Source organism: Mirounga angustirostris, unplaced genomic scaffold, assembly GCF_029215605.1.
Source record: "Mirounga angustirostris isolate CCGP_5_RB_7025 unplaced genomic scaffold, mMirAng1.0.hap1 SCAF_16, whole genome shotgun sequence".
Taxonomy (NCBI): Eukaryota; Metazoa; Chordata; class Mammalia; order Carnivora; family Phocidae; genus Mirounga; species Mirounga angustirostris.
The window spans coordinates 48,938,469-48,958,906 of record NW_026991724.1 but is presented as its reverse complement, the minus strand read 5'-3'; the positions used below and the strand labels follow the sequence as shown (position 1 = coordinate 48,958,906).

The window sequence follows — 20,438 nt, the reverse complement described above, 5'->3', positions numbered from 1 at the left end:
GTAGTCCTGGCAGAGCCACCAGGAAGGCCTTCCAGAAAGAGAAGAATCCTGTTGCACAGAGCTCTTCGGCAGAGCGGACTGGCACCCCCTTTAATCCTCCAAGTGAAAGTGGCCTCTCTTTGTCTGGAACTGTTGCCTAGGTTCAAGGTCATTTGAGGCCCCAAATAGAACCATCCCCAGATCTGGGAGTATCCATAGGTGGTATTTGTGAACACCTAGGGGTGAGGCCACCTCCCCTGCACTGCAGTCCCCACTCCACCACCGGCCTTGTACACAGCTTCCAGAGCCTTCTTGCGAATTCCTGGAAACTCACCTTTCTCAAAGACACCTAAATCCGACCCTTCCCTGACCCCGTGTCCAAGTCCACAGAAGCCCTCGGGGCAGCCCTTGTCCTGTCCAAAGACCCTAATCAGGTAGTTTTTTAATCTTCTATACGTATGTGACCCTTGACTTGGCATGTGAGGTCAGGCTTGAGCGGGTAGGAGGGGGTCAGGTTCACTTTTGCATTCCCACCGAAGAGCCAAGGACAAAGCAAGAGGGAGTGCCCGGGGCTTGGTTTCACAGACACAGACCCCCTCACCCCGTGTTGCGCCTGCCCAGCGACACCTGCACCCACATGCCCCCGCCGCCTGGCTCGGCCCCATGGCCTTCAGCACAACCCCAGCACTCATGCACCCACACAGCCATGCGGCCCCAGCGGGTGAAACCCCAGTCGGCAGACTGCTCACAACCTCAGACCCACAGCATCAAAATCCCGGACACTTACCCATGCTCCTCCCAATCACAGACACACCGGAAAGCTTATCGCCACACACATTCCCGCACACACACCTGCACGCTCTCCAAAACGACGTGTTCTAGGTGGCGGGATTCGCCCTCTGCCCCCTCTCTCCTCTGGTGGGCAGAGAAAGAGCCCACCAGCCCTCCAGCCCAAGGCCATCGGGCCTCCCCTTCCCCAGCCCCCCACACCCACCATCACTCACTAGCAGCCGGGCTGGCCCAGGATGTCCCCTGTCCCCTGCCCTGTTTAACCGGTTGCTAGGCACCATTGTGCCGATCCTGGGCACCAATTGGCCGCCCCTCCCCCCGCCCAGAGGAGGCCTGTGGGACACTGGGCTTCCCAGAAAGGGACCGGAGATGGCAGCAAAAATAAGTACCGTAACCAGCCCCAATCTCCACTAAGTTACCCGCGCACTGTCTTGGATCCAGGCCGGGCTATTGCCCCACAAATCTCCCTTGGCTCCCAGGGGACCAGGGAGAGAGATCCCACCAAGGCGCCCTTGGCCCGCCATGCATACCTTGAAGCTCTGCCCACCCGGAGCAAGGCCCATCCCGGTTCAGTGTGTCCCACAGGCCTCCTCAGACCCCTCCGAGCCTCCCTCCCCTCACACCTCCCCCACTGCCCCGCCGAGTTGGGAGCGCTGGCGCCCTCAGCAAGTGCAGGGCACGTTTTCACTACACTGGCTTTGTTTAGCTGGTTTTGTTAAGGCTTGGTTTGTGGGTGAGGCAGGGGGTGGGGGCCGCACGCTCATTTCTCTTCTGACAAGTCACGCTTCTTCCAGCTGTCGAGAATATACTTGAGGAGGAGGCCGAGCTTCTGGCGGACGGAGAGCGGAGCTTCTTCACGGCCTCCCTCCCCGGAGCCCCGCTTCTCCACACCATTGTCACCGGCCGCCTCCAGGCTGACCTCAGACTGCGGCTCGTCCTCCTCCAGGGCCTTGATGCGGACCCGCTGGGCGTCCTCGGCCATCTCATTGAGGCAGCCCTGGAGCATGGTGTAGACGGTGCCGAAGCTGATGCCGCCGGCCACCAGGGTACCGAACACGGGGATGCCCTTCTCAAAGGCGCGGGCCACCCGCATGGCGCCGTCGGACGACTGCGAGTAGAGCCGCAGGACGGTTTCTGGCGAGACCTCGTTGGCCAGTGGCGAGCGGATGACGGAGCGCAGGTCCCCCGCCTGCTTGCCCACCTGCTCGGCCAGCTTGGCCAGCGAGTCTTCGTCCAGGCCAAAGCTGCGGTGGTAGCCGCGCAGCGAGCGGACGAGCAGCGCGTCGTCGTAGGCGGCCGCCAGCCCCGGCACGGGCAGGGCCTGGATCACGCCTGACACCAGGGCCGTCTTGAGCACCTGCTTCTGCAGCATGTCCTTCTTCTTCTGCAGGGCCTCCAGCGAGACCGCGGGCAGCGAGAGCAGGCCGGCGTGGCGCCGGTGGGCCGGCAGGTCGTGCTCCCAGGTGGACACGAGCAGCGGGAAGTCGTAGCGCACCGGCGACAGGTTGGACACGAGGAAGATGCGGGGGTCGCTCGCGCCAGCCACCCGAAGCCGCTCGGCACAGTGGTCGCGGATCTCCTGCAGGACGGCCGCCTCGCTGAAGCCCGAGGGCCGCTGGGTGCGTGAGGCCGCCAGGTCCTCGTCCACCTTGGTGCGCACGAAGTAGAACTTCTTGCCCTGGCGCAGGATCTCCGAGGCCAGGCGGGTCTCCACGGCCCCGCAGCGGCGGGGGGAGACCAGCAGGAAGAAGTCATAGCGGCCGAAGTCCACCTGCTTCAGGTACTTGTCAGCCGGGCAGCTCGGAGAGCCGGCCCCCGGCAGGTCCCACAGGGTCACGTCGGGAAACTGGGGGTGCGGGTAGGGCGAGGGCTGCATTGTGGTTTCGACGACGCCCGTGAGGGCCGCGCCGGGGTCCTCGGCCCCCAGGCCGCGGAGGGCGTTGATGAGGGAGGACTTGCCAGCGCCCGACTCGCCGGTGACGCCCACCTCCAGGCAGATGCTCTCGGTCGAGGCCAGTAGCTCCCGGAGGCGAGAGGCCGCCTGCGGGAGGTCGCCCGACTCGAAGGCCGTGCGCAGGGCCTCCAGCTCTTCCTTGGCCATGAGGATGGTGGTCTCCTCCTCCCGGGGCACTGCTGGCAACTTCGAAGTAGCCATGGTGACCAGCGGTTCAGAGGGTGCGGGGGCTGGGGGAGAGTCACGGGACGCGGGGTTCTCAGCGTCTGCGGGGTAGAAGGGAGCCGTTCACTTCTCCTGGGCCTTGGCACAGGGCAGGGAGAGAGAGACACCAAGGATATAAGGGAAGTCCCTCTGGCCCGCCCCTTCTCAAAAAACCCCCGGTACATTATCTGACACGAGGTAGGGGGCTTTGGAGTCTCACAGGCCCAGGCTCACATCCCATCCCTGCCGCTGACTTGCGTGTGACCTGGGGCAGAGTGAGGTACCTCTCTGAGCCTGTTCCTCTGCATAAAGGGCATAGTGACTGACGTGCCTTCTGCGGTGCTCAGGAGTCTTCAGGGTAAAGGTTTGATGGCGGCTTGTGACCCAGGCAGCCACACGGGGCCCCAGGCTCGGAAGGCTCAGCTCTCGGCTTAATGCTCTTCTTTTTTTTAAAGATTTTATTTATTTATTTATTTATTTATTAGAGAGCGAGCGAGAGAGAAACAGCACGAGAGAGGAGAGGGTCAGAGGGAGAAGCAGGCTCCCCGCTGAGCCGGGAGCCCGATGTGGGACTCGATCCCAGGACCCTGGGATCATGACCTGAGCCGAAGGCAGTCACTTAACCAACTGAGCCACCCAGGCGCCCGGCTTAATGCTCTTCTGACACTGACTGAAACTCTTAATGATATTCGACCCGGGGCCCTGTGGTTTCATTTTGCACCGGGCCCCACAAATGTGGGAGCCAGGGCTGCAAAGGAAAGGGCTTACACCCAGCACCCGGGCGCAGGCAGAGCAGGCCACGCTCCTGCAGCTGCTAGGGTTGGGAGCAGCGGGAAGGGGGGAGGAAGGGGACCCAGACCCTGGAGCCGAACCCAGGGTCAGACCCTGACTCCCCATCGTACGCGCCGAGTGACTGGGGCACGTGACTTGAAGCTCTCCGCCTCATTCCCTTCATCTGTACGATGAGGCCAGCAGCTATAATAGCAAACCACCTCCTGGGGTTGTTGAGAATTGAGTTAATGCATAGAAAGCATTTGAAATGGCGCCTGGCCCACAGCAGGTGGTCTGTGTTACCAGTGGCAGCGTCATTATTATCCTTGTTAGTAGTCCCAGCTGTGTGACCTGGAGCCCTCCCCTGCCCTCTCTGCGTGCACCACGGAAGACAACGTTGCTACGGCACAGGGCAAGTGAGGCCTGCGCGATCGTGAGCCCGCCCATCTATCCCTAGGTCAGCCTTCCGGGGTTCAGCTAGTGGAAGGAGCCTGGAATGAGGGGATGCCCAGACAGCGGGAGTCCTCCTCCTTAAACACCCAGACCTGCCCTGGGTTGCTAAGCTCAGCTCACACTAGGGATCGCTGTCCCCATCAGACAGAGAGGGACCGAGGCTCAGACTACACAATGAGGTCCCTGCACAGAGGCCCAGCCGGGATTCAAAGGCACGTCCCTGGGCTCCCTCATCCCTCTGAAGCTCTCTGTTCAGCTACATGTCTTTGCCTCCCTCCTTGTCTTCTGGGCTGTCCTTGTCCACCCCCCCAACAGAAATTTGTCCTTATTACCTTGTTCCTACCAGGTCTGAACCCCCATCCTGGGTGGGGGCATTTCTCCCATGCTATGCCCACTCTCCCTGCACCCTGTCCCCCCAAGGCATGTAAGGATAAGGCCCAGGGAGAGGTGAGCAGGTGCTGGGGCAGGTCCCAGCAGCCGGGGCCAGGCAGGTCAGTGGCCCCTGGGGTGGGAATAGGGCTGAGGGATCTAGGGTTGGTCCTGGAAACCCCTGCCTCCCTTCACCCACAGGGCCCAGCCAGACAGTCCTGCCCTCAGGGGACTCACCTGCCCTGCAGGCTCTCCCTCTCCCCTCACACTTTCCCCGCTGGTGGGGTCTCCTCTCTTGTTAGCCCAAGGTCAGACCCGTTGCTAGGACCCATTATAACAGCAAGCAGCAGCTGATTGGTCAGCCAACCCTAGCGCAATAATGTGACAGTGATGTCAGGGGGCGGGGTCCCCACCCCCCAGCTGCTCCTAGGGCCCCCCTCTCGGTCACACTGGGCCCTCAGTCCCCCCACAAGGGACCCACAGAGATCTTTGTTCACCACCCCTCTGTGGTCTCCATCACCCACAGGACACAGTCCCAGCTCCACCACCTGGCATCCAAGGGACTGACCCTGCTCACCACCCACCCTCTGTTTCTCCTCCTTCCAGGGGAATGTTGCCCAAACAAGTCATTCATGTCCCCTTCTCCGCACTGTCTACTCACCTACCGCCCGGCGACGTGTTGTGCGAGCTCCGGGGGTGCTGGTTAACTTCGCCGGCGCTGGCTGTGGGGAGAGGCCAGGTCTGAACCCACCCACAGGGGCATTGCCAGCACGCCTCTGCCCTGCCCTGGCCAGGACCGGCCCCCGCGCCGCAGCCCCACAGGGCCACTCCCCAGACCAGTGTCTGGCGTCTAGGCCTCTCCTTGCCCAGCCTAGCCCGTCCAAATCCCAGCTCAGTGCCCACTCTAGTGTAACACCCCGGTCCCCTCTGTCCCTCTCCCTCCTCTACTTCCTCACGACCCCTGAAGGTGGCAGCGCTGTGACAAATTGGGAAGTGGAAGCAGGGAGCCATGTGAATGAGGAGACAGGCTGAGGCAAAGGCCCCCGAGACAAAGGGAGACTCCCCAAGAAAAAAGCGGAGGGAGCGTCTGGCAGGAAGACCAAGTGGGCGAGAAACCACCTCAGAGAGAACCAGGGAAAGACAGGTCAGAGGCTCAGGTTACAGAGGGGATGAGAGGACACAGCCAGAGAAATGGGACCAAGGGGCGGAGACGGAGATGCAGGGAGGGAGCCAAAGGTCAACCGATTAAAAAATATTTGCAGATGTTCCCAGACACCAAACACACAGACCTGGACTCCTCCCCTAAATTCACAGACACAGGCACCCGGCCCAAGAGGGAAAGTATAGAGTCCCGGACCCTCCGACACAGTTATTACCGAAAAGCAGAAGTCAGGCCAATGTGTAGCCCACACACATTCAGGCACACACAGACCTGCAGCCCAGGAGAGACTCCATTACACGCAGACAACACACACGGGCCGTGGCCCCTGGAGCCCACCTCCCCCTTCACAGCCCTCATTCATTGGGCCCCTGCTCCTGATCCCCAGTGCTCTGCCCTCAGGGGGCTCTGGGTCAGAGGGGAGGGAGATGGGCACAGCCCGGGGTGACTGAGGGCCAAGACAGTGCCCGGCACCTGCAGAAATGCATCCGACGCAGGCTGGCACGCTGCCAGGCGCACCTCTACCAGCTCCTGGCCTGTCTTCCGTGTTCATTCATCATACCTTCAGCACCTCTCCAGGCCCCATCCTGGGCAGCAATGACCAAGACAGCCCTGGGCTCTGTCCCATGCAAGTCCCATCCATCCGCAGACAATGACGACCCAGGACTGGAATGGAGGACTCCGGAGGGCTGTGGGAACGCCAAGGGGGCAGCTGACCCAGCCTAGGGGTCAGGGAGGGCTTCCTGGAGGAGAAGGCACCTGAGCTGAGATCTGTGAGCCTGGTGGCCTGCTAGGGAGTTGCATCCCAGGCCATGGCCCAGCGCGTGCAAAGACCCTGAGTTGACAGAGAGCTCTCATTCACCCAGTAATTCACACGGTTATTTGGTCACTCCACAAACATTTGCTTCGACCTGGCCCTAGGCCAGTCCCTGTACTGGTCCAGAGGTGTGAGTCGCACTCATCCCTGCCATTACAGACCTCGCAGGCTGCTGGGGGCGGCTGATACGGCCACACACGAGGCAGAGCGCCCACTTACTGGGTGTTTACAACGTGCCAAGCGCCGTGGGAAACCCGTCAGGTGAGGTAGCTCATTTAACAGGGACTAGAATTCTCTTCTCCCACCTGTCATCCCCAGACAGACGTAAAACCCAGGAGCTGAGACCAGAATCGAGAGGAAGACAGAGACAAATGAGATTTACACATTTATTCATTCCTTCTTTCCACGGGTTTCCTGTATAATCAGATCGAAGGTGCTGCTGGTCGTCAGCTGCATCGTTTTCCATCCCCCTAAGAGGGGGACAAATTGCTGCCAATACCAATAGGACATGACATTTCCTCATCACTTAAAATTTTTATTTCACACTTACTCTTTATAGACTTACATGGAAAACACAGATTTTTTTTTTTTTATCATATATCACTGTGTGTGCATCTAACTGGGAAAATACAAGGGAAATAAATTGGCTAAGCTGTTCCTAACCACAGAGTCTGACTCCGTGGGCTCACTTCTGCCTCTGAGCAGGGGTCGCCCCTGCTTTCCCACACTCCGCGTCCTTCCGTGCCATCAGGAGCAGGGACGATGCTATTAAAAGCAGCTCCATTATCACCTCCAGGCAGTGACAGCCGTGTCACAATGGCCTCCTGGCTGACGGTGTTTGTAAGGTGCCATCATCTGCGACTCGTCCTGATTTCAGAATTGCTAAAACGTGGGGGCAGGGGCAGAGCATCTTAGAATCAATGAAGGTGATTCCTGAGTGTCCACTCGGTCTCTGCCAGGCTGGGGACAGCAATGACGGCGACAGCCCTTTCCCACAGCGGGGCGGTTTCCGCAGCACATGATCATTGTGCACCAAGGACCCGTTGGTTGATGTTCGGATCCCAGCACAGGACTCACAAGAGTCCAGTGAGGGTCACAGAACCCTCCCCTGACAGAGACAACCCACAGGTGGTAAAGTAGGGATGGAGTCCCCAGACGAGCGTGAGAGCCAAGGGGATGCCTGACCCAGCGCGGGATGGGGTGGCGTCGGGGAAGGCTTTTTGGAGAAAATTCATTCCCTGAACACACACTTGCTGAACACCTGCTGTGTGCCAGGCCCTGCCTCCCTCACAAAGCTCCCGGTCCTCTGCCTCCTCTTCTTCCTCCCATTTCTCCTGCCTACTCCTAACCCTCATCTCCTCCCTGTCCTCCCTCTGTGTCTCTTCAAAAGCCTAAAGCACTTCCCTAGGAACGTCGACACATGTGGTCTTCACCTTGTCTCCATTCGCCATAATCCTGAGGAAACCGGAAGTTAGTCCCCAAGGACTCATTCATTCATTCATTCATTCATTCATTTATCCATTCCAGTACGTACTGGCTAGACACAGTTGTAGGCACTGACAAACAGACGGCCCCTACCCTCATGGAGCTTATATTTTTTTGAGAAAGAGAAAGATAGTAAACCAAAATAAGGTAGTATCGAAGAGTGAGAAGAAAAAAGAACAAGAAAGCAAGGATGAGGTTGGTAGGTTACCTGTAACTATGGCCGCCAACCATTTCTCCCATCTCTGCAAGCACATGCCACTCTTCCCACCAAGAGTGGGAGTCTCTGCCCTCTCCCCTTGAACCTGGGCGGGTCTTGTGGCTTGCTCTGATCAATGATATGTAGCTGAAGGGACTTTCTGGGACTTCCAAGCTCAGGCTTAAGAGGTGGTGGCTTCTGTTTTCCCTTTATCAGAACCTGAGCTACCAAGTAGAAGTCCTGCTACCCCGCTGGAGAGACCCCATGGAGAGACAGAAGCCACCCAGCACATTCAGGTCCCCACTGACTTCCAGCTGAATGCAGCCACAAGAACCACCCCAGCTGCTACCACATGGGAATAGAAGAACCAGCTGAGCGTAGAATATCCCACTTGTGGGACAGACTTGTGGGAAGTAAAGCATTGCTTTAGGCCACTAAATAGCCAAGTGACTTGGGGGAGGAAGTGTTCTATTTTTGATAGAGTGGTGCAGGAAGGCCTGAGAAATTGACATTCTATTTGAGCCGAGGTCTGAACGAAGTAAGGAAACAAGCCATGTGGACATCAGGGGGAAAAGCTTTCCAGACAGAGGGCATGGACATGCAAAGGTCCTGAGGCAGAACTGAGTCTCATGTGTCTGGGGGAGAATCACAATGGCTGGTGTAGTTGGAGCAGAGTGACTGAGGAGAGAGTTCTAGGAGATGAGATCTGAGAGGCAATCAGGGCCCAGATCTCATGATAGTCCACAGTGACGATATATACACCTGTTACCTGGGAGAGCATCAGAAGCCTTTTGGAGAGTGTCATGAAAGGGGCACAGGGATGAGGCGACGATCCTTCTGCACTCAGTGACACAGTTTGGTTAGAACTAGGGCCAGGACTATGGCCAACAAGTGAGACACTGGCCTTAGGTGCAAAATTTAAGGGGGTGCCAAAAAACTCAGTTATCGAGATAAATGATATTATAATGTAATACTTTTTAAAAAATAAAAATTAATGCAAAAATCCATGATATTTCAATGAAGAAGATCCCAAAATTTTAAATAAAGACCAGCACCATGCTGGACCATGTTGGTGCCTGAAACAAAAGGAAAAACGTGCACCCCTGGCTTTGATGGAAGCAAATTCATCAATAATATATATTTTTTTAATCTGCATCTTGGCTTATCACATTTTGTTTTAGAATTTTGGGGGGAGAGAGAGAGCGTGCGTGCATGCACAGGAGTGAGGGGAGGGAACAGAGGAGGAGGGAGAGGAAGAGGGAAAGAATCCCAAGAAGACTCTGCACTGAGCACAGAGTTGGACGTGGGGCTCCATCTCACGACCCTGAGATCATGACCTGAGCTGAACCCAAGAGTTGGATGCTTAACTGACTGAGCCACCTCAGCTCCCCTTATTGTATTTTCAATCAAGAGAATTTTCATGATTGACAGTTTCTCTTGACCAAATGATGATGTTAAATAAATTTTAATTAACTTACACTGAAATAAAATTATGTTAAATTTTGTCTTGGTATAAATAAAATAAAAATAATGTGAATTTTAATATGCCCCACTTATATTTTTTCAATATTTATTTCAACTACTTTAGTGTTCTGGGGAAAAAAAAATTTTAAAAGAAGCCAAAGTATGTATACGGGGCCTTTCCCATCAGGCTTCAATATGGCTCAGCATGGCACTGGTCAGAACCCCAAGATGTTGCTTGGAGATAGGGAGATAGGGCAGATCTGTTTCCTGAAGGTGGTAAGCAAAGAGGGAGGGCTGGGAAGTCAAGGTCTGTTTGCAGAGAGATAATCAGGTGCCCCCACGAGAAGGTCGGGCTAAAGAAGAAACACTTGGGGCCAAGCTTGCATCACCCATTAGTGAATTAAAAGCACACGTTCCTTCCAACCCACATCCCTTCTCCTGAAAATCTATCCCATAGATGTTCAAGGGCTGAAGCAGTTTAATTGACTGCTTCCTGAAGTCTGTGGGGGGAAGGGATGTCCAGGAGGCCTCAGCTGGGTAAAGGTGGCACCGTGACACCAGGGAAGGCAGGCGACGCTGCTCCTTCAAACAGCCCACACCCCCCCCACCCCGATTCTCTGTCTTTTCATTCTTAACTTTCGATTCCACTTCATTATACATTTTAGAATTGTCTTTCAATGCATTAAAGACATATGTCATTCAAACTTTTAAAATGTAGCAGACATTTTCTAAAGACATACAGAAACATATACACTGCTGTCATCAGGATGTTTACGGCTGACTCTGATGATGGGGAGGGGCAGAAAGGGAACCATACATCACACACACACACACACACACACACACACACACACATCACACACGACCACACATCGGTAGGACCGCGACTGAATCAATGTTGGTACATCCACTCCATGGGCCAGGAAGACCACACCATCCAGCCACTGAAAGGGGGTGAATCAGAAGACTTGGAGAATTTCCACGAGGTGCTGTTGAGGGAGGAAAACAAGATGCAGAGAGTGATGGCTAATATCCTATTAAAGACCAAAACACCCTTATAGACCAACATACGTGTGTATGTGTGTATGTGTCTACACATAGACGGGTATCAACACATGCATATGTATGTATCTATGTGTATTCATGCACCAAACGTCTATAGCGGATTATTTGACTTTGGGGAATAACAGGAGGAGCTCGGGGAGCCTGTTAACATGAAATCCCTGGGAGGGGGAGGTCCCTGGGGAGAGCCTACGGGGAGGAAAGAGGGAGAGGAGGGAAAAGGAAAAGGGGGAAAATTCAAAGCATGTATATTTGTAGCAAAATTACAAGTATGGTGTTCAGGGTGGCACTTACCTCAGGAGAGGAAGGAGGAAAGGCAGTGGTCAGGGAAGGGGCCGCGGGGGATTACAGCTGTTTTGAAGATTCCTGTCCGCTGAGCGGCGAGAGACACTGCTTACTCTCTGTTTTTGTACGTTTTAAGTAATTTGTAATAAATTTGAAAAACTTGAATAATATACTCACATTGGTGCCCTTACAGAAAATTAGGAATGTACAATAAAATTAAACTCTCTGCTCAGGCTCGACTCCCAGCACCCCCTCACCCCCCTACCCCTCACCCCTCCACACCCCCAACCCCGTGGACTCCAGGGTCATGGTCACCAGACGGCTATTTCTGCCTGCAAGCATTTCCTGAGCACCTCGGTAGGCTCCCAGCTCAGGCGAGGTGGATCATATCCTGGCCCCATCCCCTGGGCCTCCAATCTCACAGAAATATCTCTTTCCTTCCTCACCACCCCAGGCTCCTCTGCACCCCACCTTAAAGCAGGCATCCATCCAGGCAGACAGGAGGCCATACTGGGTAAGCAGAAAGAAAGGGGTTATCTATCAGATATGTATCCCACACTCTACTACCCCCAAACACACATCTGGGCCATGTGACCCAGAGGGCGCTCCTCCTCCCCAATGATAGCAGTTAAAGGCTATTATTTACTTGTATTGAACTCTGATTTCTGTGCACGTATTGTCCTCACCCAAGGTCATAGAACTAGTAACTGGCAAACCTGGCATTATGACCCCAGACAGACTGGGACCAGAGTCCAAACTCTTGTTTTTTTGTTTTGTTTTGTTTTTTGAGAGAGAGAGAGAGTGAGGAGGAGCAGAGCGAGAGGAAAATAGAATCTCAAGCAGAATCTCCACGCTGAGCGTGGAGCCCAACTCAGGGGGGGCTCTAGCTCATGATCCTGAGATCATGACCTGAGCCAAAACCAAGAGTCAGACGCTTAACCAACTGAGCCACCCAGGCGCCCCCAGAGTCCACACTTTTTTTTTTTCTTAAAGATTTTATTTATTTATTTGAGAGAGAGAGAATGAGCAGGAACAGGTGTTAGGGGCAGAGGGAGAGGGAGAAGTAGACTCCCCGCTGAGCAGAGAGCCCGATGCGGGGTTCAATCCCAGGAACCTGAAATGGTGACCTGAGCCGAAGGCAGACGCTTAACCACCTGAGCCACCCAGGTGCCCCCAGAGTCCACACTCTTAATCACCATCTCTCTTTTGGGTGTGACTCCCATCTGCATATCGAGATAGGCACTTCTGACATGATTTTTCTATGAAGATTGGGAAGAATACCACAGCCCCCGGGGGTGAGGGGGGACCCTCCCCCGGAAGGCCAGGACATTCCAGGGCCTTTTGCTAATGGACAGGGATGCAGGCAGGTCAGGGAAGCTCTCTGCTTTATTTTAGTCTGTCCTCCCTCCCAGGAAGGACACGTAATGCAGAGGTTATGCGTGCAGGCTCTGATGCACAATGAGGTATTTCTGGGGAAAACGCGATGTCTGGGATTTGTTTTAAAACTTCTTGGCACAAAACGGAAGGAAGGGAGGAGGGAGAGGACGGAGGGAGAAAAAGAGGAAGAGAGGAAGATATGGAGGAGAGGAGGGAGGGAGGGAAGGAGAAGGGAAAGGGGATATAATTGGCAGAATGTGGGTAATTTTTGACACGGGGAAGGTAGAGGGTGGGATAGATAACTGAAGGTTCATTATACTATTTTCTCTACTCTTGTGTGTGTTTTGACATTTCCTCAGTGTTTAATGGGGGCAAAAGTTTATCCTCTAGAATCAGGCAGATGTGGGTTCAAATCCCATGGCTGCCACTTACTAGCACTTTCTCCTGCGAGCCTCCATTGTCTCTTTCACACAAATAACAAATAGTACAGCTGTCATGATGAGTAACACCCTAGGACGTGACTACTTCCATCCGTTGAAAGTTTAGGACGTGCCAAGCCTTTTGCTTGGCACACCTGACAGTAATGGGAGGTCAAACGATTACTACCTCCCTTTTCCAAATGGGAACGCAGGGCTCAGAGGTGTCCCGAGATTTTCCAAGTCCACACAACAGGTCACTTGTGAAGCCACACTACAAACCCAAGTCTGAGTCCAGAGATCTTAACCACGACCCTGTCTAAGGCGGCAGTTTTGAGATGCATGGCTCTACCCCCCAACATCTGCCTTCCGTTCCCTCTGTGATCTCTGTACCAGTCAGGATGGGCCAGGTGATTCCCGACGTCTTACAACAACACAGTTTATTTCCGACTCACACGGCATGTCCACTGTGGGTGAGGCTGATGGATTCTGTGTGGAGAGTCCTTACAAGGACATCCCCATCCTTCAACACTGGGCCCGGTGACCTTCAGTCCACAGGAATCATGAATCAGTAGCTACAGATGAGTCTAGCTACTTGATGCGTGACCTTGAGATGGAGACTCAGAGGTCTCCATCCCTTATCTGCAAAATGAGGGTCTATAGCGCCTACGTCATAGGGCATTAAGATAAATGATCTGAAACACCGACAGGGTGCTCACCACAAATCCTTCCCTTTTCTCTCTCAGCAGTGTTAGGAAGTGAATGTTTGTGTCTCCCTAAAATTCATAGGTGAAAGCCCTAGCCCCTCAAGATGATGGTATTTGGAAGTGGAGCCTCTGAGAGATCATTTAGAAGAGGTCATGAATGCGGGGCCTCGTGATGGGATTAGCGTCCTTACACGAAATGGGGAGAGACCAGTAGAAGCTCCCTGTCTCTGCCACGTGAGGACACAGCAAGAAAGCGTGCACCCAGAAACCAGGAGGAGGGTCCTCACCAGAACCCAACCACACTGGCACCTTGACCTCACACTTCCAACTTCCAGAATTGTGAGAAAATGTCTGTAGTGTAAGTCACAGGGACTGTGGTGTGTGGTTATGACAGCCCGAGCTGACTAAGACAAAAAGCATCCTCACAACCACCATCCACTGAAAGCTTATTACCTGCTAAAACTATCTAGATACATTCACTTTTTCAGGAACAATTACTACTCCCGCGTTACAGACGAGGAAACCGGGCCTGAGAGAGAGGAAGGGACTGGCCCAATGTCATGGTTCTTCGTTTCCGTATCCACCCCTCTCTGCCCTATCACACTGAGGCTGGGAGTTGGAAAACTACATTTCCCAGGCTCCTTTGCCACTTGACCTTTGCAAAGAGGAAGCACTCCAGGTCAGAGGGTGAAGCGTTCCTCCCCCACTCCGGCTTCTGGCCGCATCCATGGAACTGGCCGGGGTGCCTCCTGCGTGGCCCCAGCCCTGGCCACACAGCCTGGGTGGCTCAGTCAGTGAAGCGGCCAACCCTCGATTTCAGCTCAGGTCATGACCTCGGGGTGGTGAGATCGAGGCCCGAGTCCGACTCTGCTCAGTGGGGAGTCAGCGCCTGCTTGAGATTCTCTCCCTCTCCTGCCCCTCCCCGCTGCTTGTGTGCGTTCTCTCTCTCTAAAATAAGTAAATCTTAAAAAAAAAAAAAAAAGAACCCCATTTTGTGCAAAATCTGGGGGCAGCCATGTACCTTATGAGAGGCCTCTCTCAACCCCAGAGATGGAATCTTGATTAGGTGAAGTCAATCAGGAGGATTACCATCACCTTGACAGGGATTGGCTGGCTCCATTTTGGCCGATGGGGACATGAGGAAAGTCGGCCAGGGGACAGGGTTTCTGGGAAGACAAGGATGGGAGGCCACCTCCTCCGGCTTTGGGTATGGTCCCATGAGGGCACGATGCTGGAGCTCCAGCCACCATCATGCACACAGCAACATGCTGAGGATGGCAGGGCAGCAAGTTCGGTTCTCAGTGACTCCTTTGAACCGCTGAATTAATGACCCCTGGGGGCCCCTACCTCCATTCTTCCTTACTGCTCCTACCTCGGGACCTCTGCCTTTACAGTTCCCTCTGCCTGGAATGGCCCCATCCACACCCCACACACCTGCATGGCCCTCCACCTCACCCCCTTCGGGTCTTCACTCAGATGTCACCCTCGTGAGGCCTCTCCTATAAAAGTGCACCCCTTCTGCAGGCCTCCCCCACTCCTCTTCCCTGCACTGTGTTTATTAATCTGTCTCCCCCACTGAAACATAACCCTCCTGAGAGCAGAGAATTTTCTTTACTATGTATCCTCGGTGTCTAGAACTGTGCTTGATACACAGCAAGTGATCAATAAATATTTGTCTAATTAGCACCGAGTGAATGCTTTCGGTTCTTTTTGTTGGACTTTGTATTACTTTCAGCTGAAAGCAGATGGTTCTTGGCTTCCCGCCTCCTGTTGAGTTCCCCAGCTTTACCTCTCTGCTCAATCCTCTGGGTCCAATGCTGGCTCAAAAACGACACTCCCTCCAGACTAAGCATTTGCTCTTATGCCCCCCCAACCCCCGGCTCCCAGACACCGTCATCTGCGGGTCCCCTCGGGTCCTCGCATCCCCGAAGGAGAGAGCAGACCACATCAGGGCCCTGTTTGAGGCTGCGATGCAAGAAGGAAACCCAAACCACTTGGCATTGTGGGATGCGATTCATTCACATTTGGTGACAGTGGCGAGACTGAGCCCAGACAGAAGAGGGACTGTGGTAGGTAGGGGTGGAAGGGGTGCTCTAAAAGCCTGGGAAGAGGGTGTATTTGGTCCTCAAACCCCATCTTGGCCGCCCGAGGCTTTGCTAGACCCTAAAGAGGGAGACAGAAGGAGCTGTTCAGGAAAAGAGACACAGCCCTCGTCGGAGGGAGTAACGTGGTGTTGGGAACCCCTGAGTTTGAGGAAGGAGGCTTAGTCTTTGGGGCCCATGGAGGCGTCTCTAGTCTGAGGTTGCGGAAGTACAGCCTAGTCTGAGGGAGGAGGGATAGCCTTTGGGACCCCGGTGTTAAGAAAGAGGACTAGCCTTGGGGAAGCCCTTTGTCTGAGGGGGGAGGCTCACCCTCCTGGTTTCTGACTTTTCTCACCAGAAGCCTCCAGGCCTAGCGATGCCGCAAGCGGGGGGGAGCCAGGGCGCCCGCTGGCGAGGTGGGACACAAGCGGGGCTGAGCGGCTGCGGGGCGAGGGCGGTCGAGGCGGGCCTGCTCAGGACAGGGCCGCGGCGCCCAGGGCCCCCAGCAGCACGGGCAGGGCGAGGCGGAGGCCGGGCGCCGCGCCCGAGCGGCACTTGGAGTCCACGACGGCCCGCTGGCTGGTGCTGCAGTGGGGCCGGCGGGCCAGCCGGTGGCCGGGCAGCTCCAGCAGCCCCTCGGTGGCGGCGGGGGCAGCGCACAGGTCCCGGGAGCCGCAGCCGCTCACGCTCACGTTCTGGCCGCCTGCGGGGACGCGGGGAGGACGCTCGTGACGCTGCGCGCCGGCAGGTGTCCCCGCTGCGCACACGCACCTGCCCCCGCGCGCCAGCCCGGCCAGCCCCGGTCCCCGCCCCGGGCTTCGGAGGGGGCCCCTGACCAAGCCCGTTTCCCCGCAACTCCCCGCAGCCCCGCGGGGCCGCCCGTCTCCCCAGGTCGGACAGAGCCCTGGGATCTGCTAGCGACACCATCGCCGAGTTGTCATACAAGACAAGACTGTCACATCCAACAGGAAACGTGGGAGCGGGCCAACCCTGGAGGCTGGGGAGGCCCTCTGCCCCACGTCCTTGGGAAAACTCACCGGAAAGTGCTGGGATCCTCAAGCTGGAGCCTGGCCCCACTGTGCCTGTCACTGTTACTCTTTACACCTTACATGTATGTTGCAGGCTTTCTTTTACTTGCATTCAATATTCATAATACTGAATGTATGAATAACTGTGGCCCTGGGAGGTCACTCTATTTCACACACCCCTCCAACGGACTTGGTGCACAGCCTTCTCAGCTTCTTCCTATGCTTGCTCGGAGCTACATATGATGGAAGATGGTACGATGTGATCCATTCTTATATTAATATACAAACGTAACCGGTTTATTGAGGATTTGGTGGGGGATATGAAAGAGATCCTGTCTTATTTTACCAAGGAGGAACAACACCTCACAACAGTTGTGGCTTGTTTTTAAGTCCTTATCTTTTAAAGAAATGTATGGAAATACTTAGGGTTCGAGTGATATGATATCTGAGGTTACGTTCAAAATAATGTGGGGCGGGAGTGGAGATGAAACAGACTGGCCGTGAGTGGATGATTACTGGGGTGGGGGGAAGGGCACATGGGATTTATTAAACTGTTCACTCCTTTATTTATCTTTGACCTTCTCCATTAAAAAAAAAAAAACCCTCACAGCACAGTCTGTATTTGTCTCAGTTTGCCCCGAACTGGGGTATGTTCCTCGCAGATCCATGATGGTCGTAGATTCACTGAAATGTCATACACAGCACTTACTATGTTCTAGAATTTTCTTTCTTTTTTAAAAAGATTTATTTATTTGAGAGAGAGAGAGAGTGCGAGCAGGGAGAGGGGCAGAGGGAGAGGGAGAGAGAATCTCAAGCAGACTCCCTGCTGAGTGCAACGCCCAACACAGGGCTTGATCCCACGACCCTCAGATCATGACCTGAGCCAAAATCAAGAGTGGGACGCTTAACTGACTGAGCCACTCAGGTGCCCCTGTTCTAGAATTTTCAATACAGTAGCCACTAGCCACATACCACTGTCGAGCACTAGAGATGTGGCTGGTCTGAACTGAAATGGGCCGTGAGTATAAAATCCACACCAGATTCCAAAGGCTTAGTAGGAAAAAAATGAATGTAATATACCTCATTTATAATTTCTTATATTGATTGCCTATTGAAATTACAACTATTGGATATATTGGGTTAAATAAAATATTAAACTAATTCCATCTGTTATTTTTTACTTTTTAATGTGGCTCCTCGGAAACTTTAAATTCCACATGTGGCTTGCATTCTATTCCTTTCAGACAGTACCCATCCAGAAGTCTCATGGACTCAGAGACCCCCAACTCAGGCATGCCCGAATCCAAAACCAACATGCTCAGGCTCGTTCTTGGGCACGCGTGAATGCATACACACACAAACACACACACACACACACGTATATTACCTTCTACAAGCACCAGGTCCAGCTGGACACACTCCGTCTCCCCACTGGGACACTGCATATAGAAGGAGGAATTGCAGGGCCCCGGTTGGCTGCTAGGACATGTAGGACACAGGAACTCGCTCAGGGTGTGTGAGGTTGGCAGAACTTCTGTAGAGGGGAGGGTGACAGTCAGCGAGGAGGACTCTCAGAACCTCCAGGGCCCTCTGTACACTCACAGGCTCTCCCACAGGGGGATGATCTTCCTGGGATTTCCCACTTAGCTGGGGTCAGGGTGCCTTTGGGCAGCGTGGCTGGGGAATGGGGATGCTCCTGCCGGCCTGCCTTCCTGCCTTCCTCAACTCAGGACAAACTCTCCTCCAAAGTCACCCCACTGCGTCCTTGGTCACCCGCAACTGCTTTCTGGTAGTGGCGTACCGAGAGGAGTGAGTTCTTGGCAGTCGCCTTGGCAACAGGTGGAGTTGATCCAGAAGCCAAAGTCAACGCTGTAGGTGAAGGCAGAGACGGAGCTGCCAAATCTGCAGTCCTTGGAGGTCACGCAGGAACCACTTCTCCAGACAACAGAGTTACCTTCCCCTAAGGCTGGAGAGATGGGGAGGGCAGGCTTGTGAGGAAAGGTGATCATGAGCCACCCCCTAACTAGAAACCCCCCAAATCCCTCTGGGTGTCATTGTTGGTATTCACCATTCACTTTGCTTAAGATTCCACCCCCCCAATACAGTCAAAGCCTATCATTTTTCACCAAGACACAGAGCGCAGAAAGCCTTCCTTCTTCTGCCTTCTCCCACTAGGGTTCCAATGAACAGGATGGCTCTGTACCTGTGATGTCTCCTGACCTATCTACGAGCACCTCACGGGCTTAGCCAGAAACTTCTCAAGGATCCCAGAAATGCCCACCTCCGGGCCTGGTACACTATCCTTCCTACCCCTCCTTATGTTGCTAGAAGGAGACAGAGAAGAGCTGGTTTCCAGTTCAAACCCCTCTTCCTGTTTACAGAAGAGTCTAGTTTTTCCCTTTATGGGACAGACCGACGGAGGCCTCCTTGCCCAGAATGTTGCCCTAAATACCAAGATGCCTGCAAGCTGATCTCCCATCCCCAGCGCTTTTCTGCATCTTACCTTACCACTCCCATACCAAGAGGTGGGATCCATTTCTTCACCCCTCAAATCTGAGCTGGCCTTATGACTTGCTCTCATCAAGAGACTTGCTCTCATCAAGGCAGGACTGACACTGGACCAGCTCTGGGCTTCTCTCTTAAGAAGCCCATGGTTTCTACCTCTTCCTTCTTGCAAGCCAGCCACCATACTGTAAGGAAGCTCAGCGAGGCTACTGAATGATGACAGACCACATGCACAGACACCCCACAAGGTGAGAGGCTGTATTGAATGTTCCAGGCCCCACCAGGTTCTCAGCTGAATGCAGCACATGGGAGACCTCACCCCTTGGAGGAGAAGACCTGCCTAAGCTGAGCCTCATCAACCCACAGAATAGTGAGAAATAATTAATTGTTGTTTTAAGACACAAAGTTTTTTTTTTTAATTGTAACAACAACAACAACAAAAAAAAACCACGCACATAATATAAAATTTACCCTCTTAGGCATTTTTAAGTGTACATTCAGTGGCGTTAACTGTATTTACATTGTTATGCAACAGATCTCTAGAACTTTTTTTTATTTTTTTTAAAGGCTTTTTTTTAAAGATTTTATTTATTTATTTGACAGAGAGACAGCAAAAGAGGGAACACAAGCAGGGGGAGTGGGGGAGGGAGAAGCAGGCTCCCCACCAAGCAGGGAGCCCAATGTGGGGCTCGATCCCAGGACCCTGGGATCATGACCTGAGCCAAAGGCAGACGCCCAACACCTGAGCCACCCAGGTGCCCCTAGAACTTTTCATAAAACTACCACCATTCTCGTACCTTGACACCCTAGGTCTCTCCTATAAGAGGAGTCATACGGTATCTGTTCTTTTGTGACTAGTTAGGCCTCTACGTCTTGAGTTGATCTGTTCTTCAGCCATAAATAATGACAGCAATGTGGCATCAGATCTTAAACCCACATGCTCCCCGGCAACCAGCCTCTGGCCTCCATGGCTGGAGTCAGGGCAGCAAACATGGGGGGTGGGCAGCAAGGAGAGGTCTTGGTGTGTCTCAGGCCCCATTTCTGCCTCCCGCACCCAACCGTGGAACACTCACCGAGGGTGCCCACTGCCTGAAGGCAGTAGTTCTTATCTGCTGGGCAGAGGACAGTGTCACAATTGCTGATGCCTGAGCAGGTGAAACAGGTGGTGACCTTATCCTTGGTCAGAGTCGCAGCTGCAGGGGAACCCAGGGAGAGAGGAAGATAAGCCAGCTGGAGAACAATCTCCGTGTGTGTGTGTGTGTGTGTACCTTTCTGAGCACTTGGGTATAAATGTGCTGCGTGTGTGCGCATCTGCAATAATGTAGTTTGCATGCACG

General features: G+C 54.1%; 1 protein-coding gene across 1 annotated transcript; it reads right to left on the bottom strand.

The window, feature by feature from the left end:
* On the bottom strand, positions 1-5,912 carry IRGC (immunity related GTPase cinema). The gene has a single exon (XM_064580453.1). The coding sequence runs from the start codon at positions 2,921-2,923 to the stop codon at positions 1,529-1,531; it is 1,395 nt and encodes a 464-aa protein (XP_064436523.1). The 5' UTR covers positions 2,924-5,912; the 3' UTR covers positions 1-1,528.
* Positions 5,913-20,438: the final 14,526 nt, after the last annotated feature.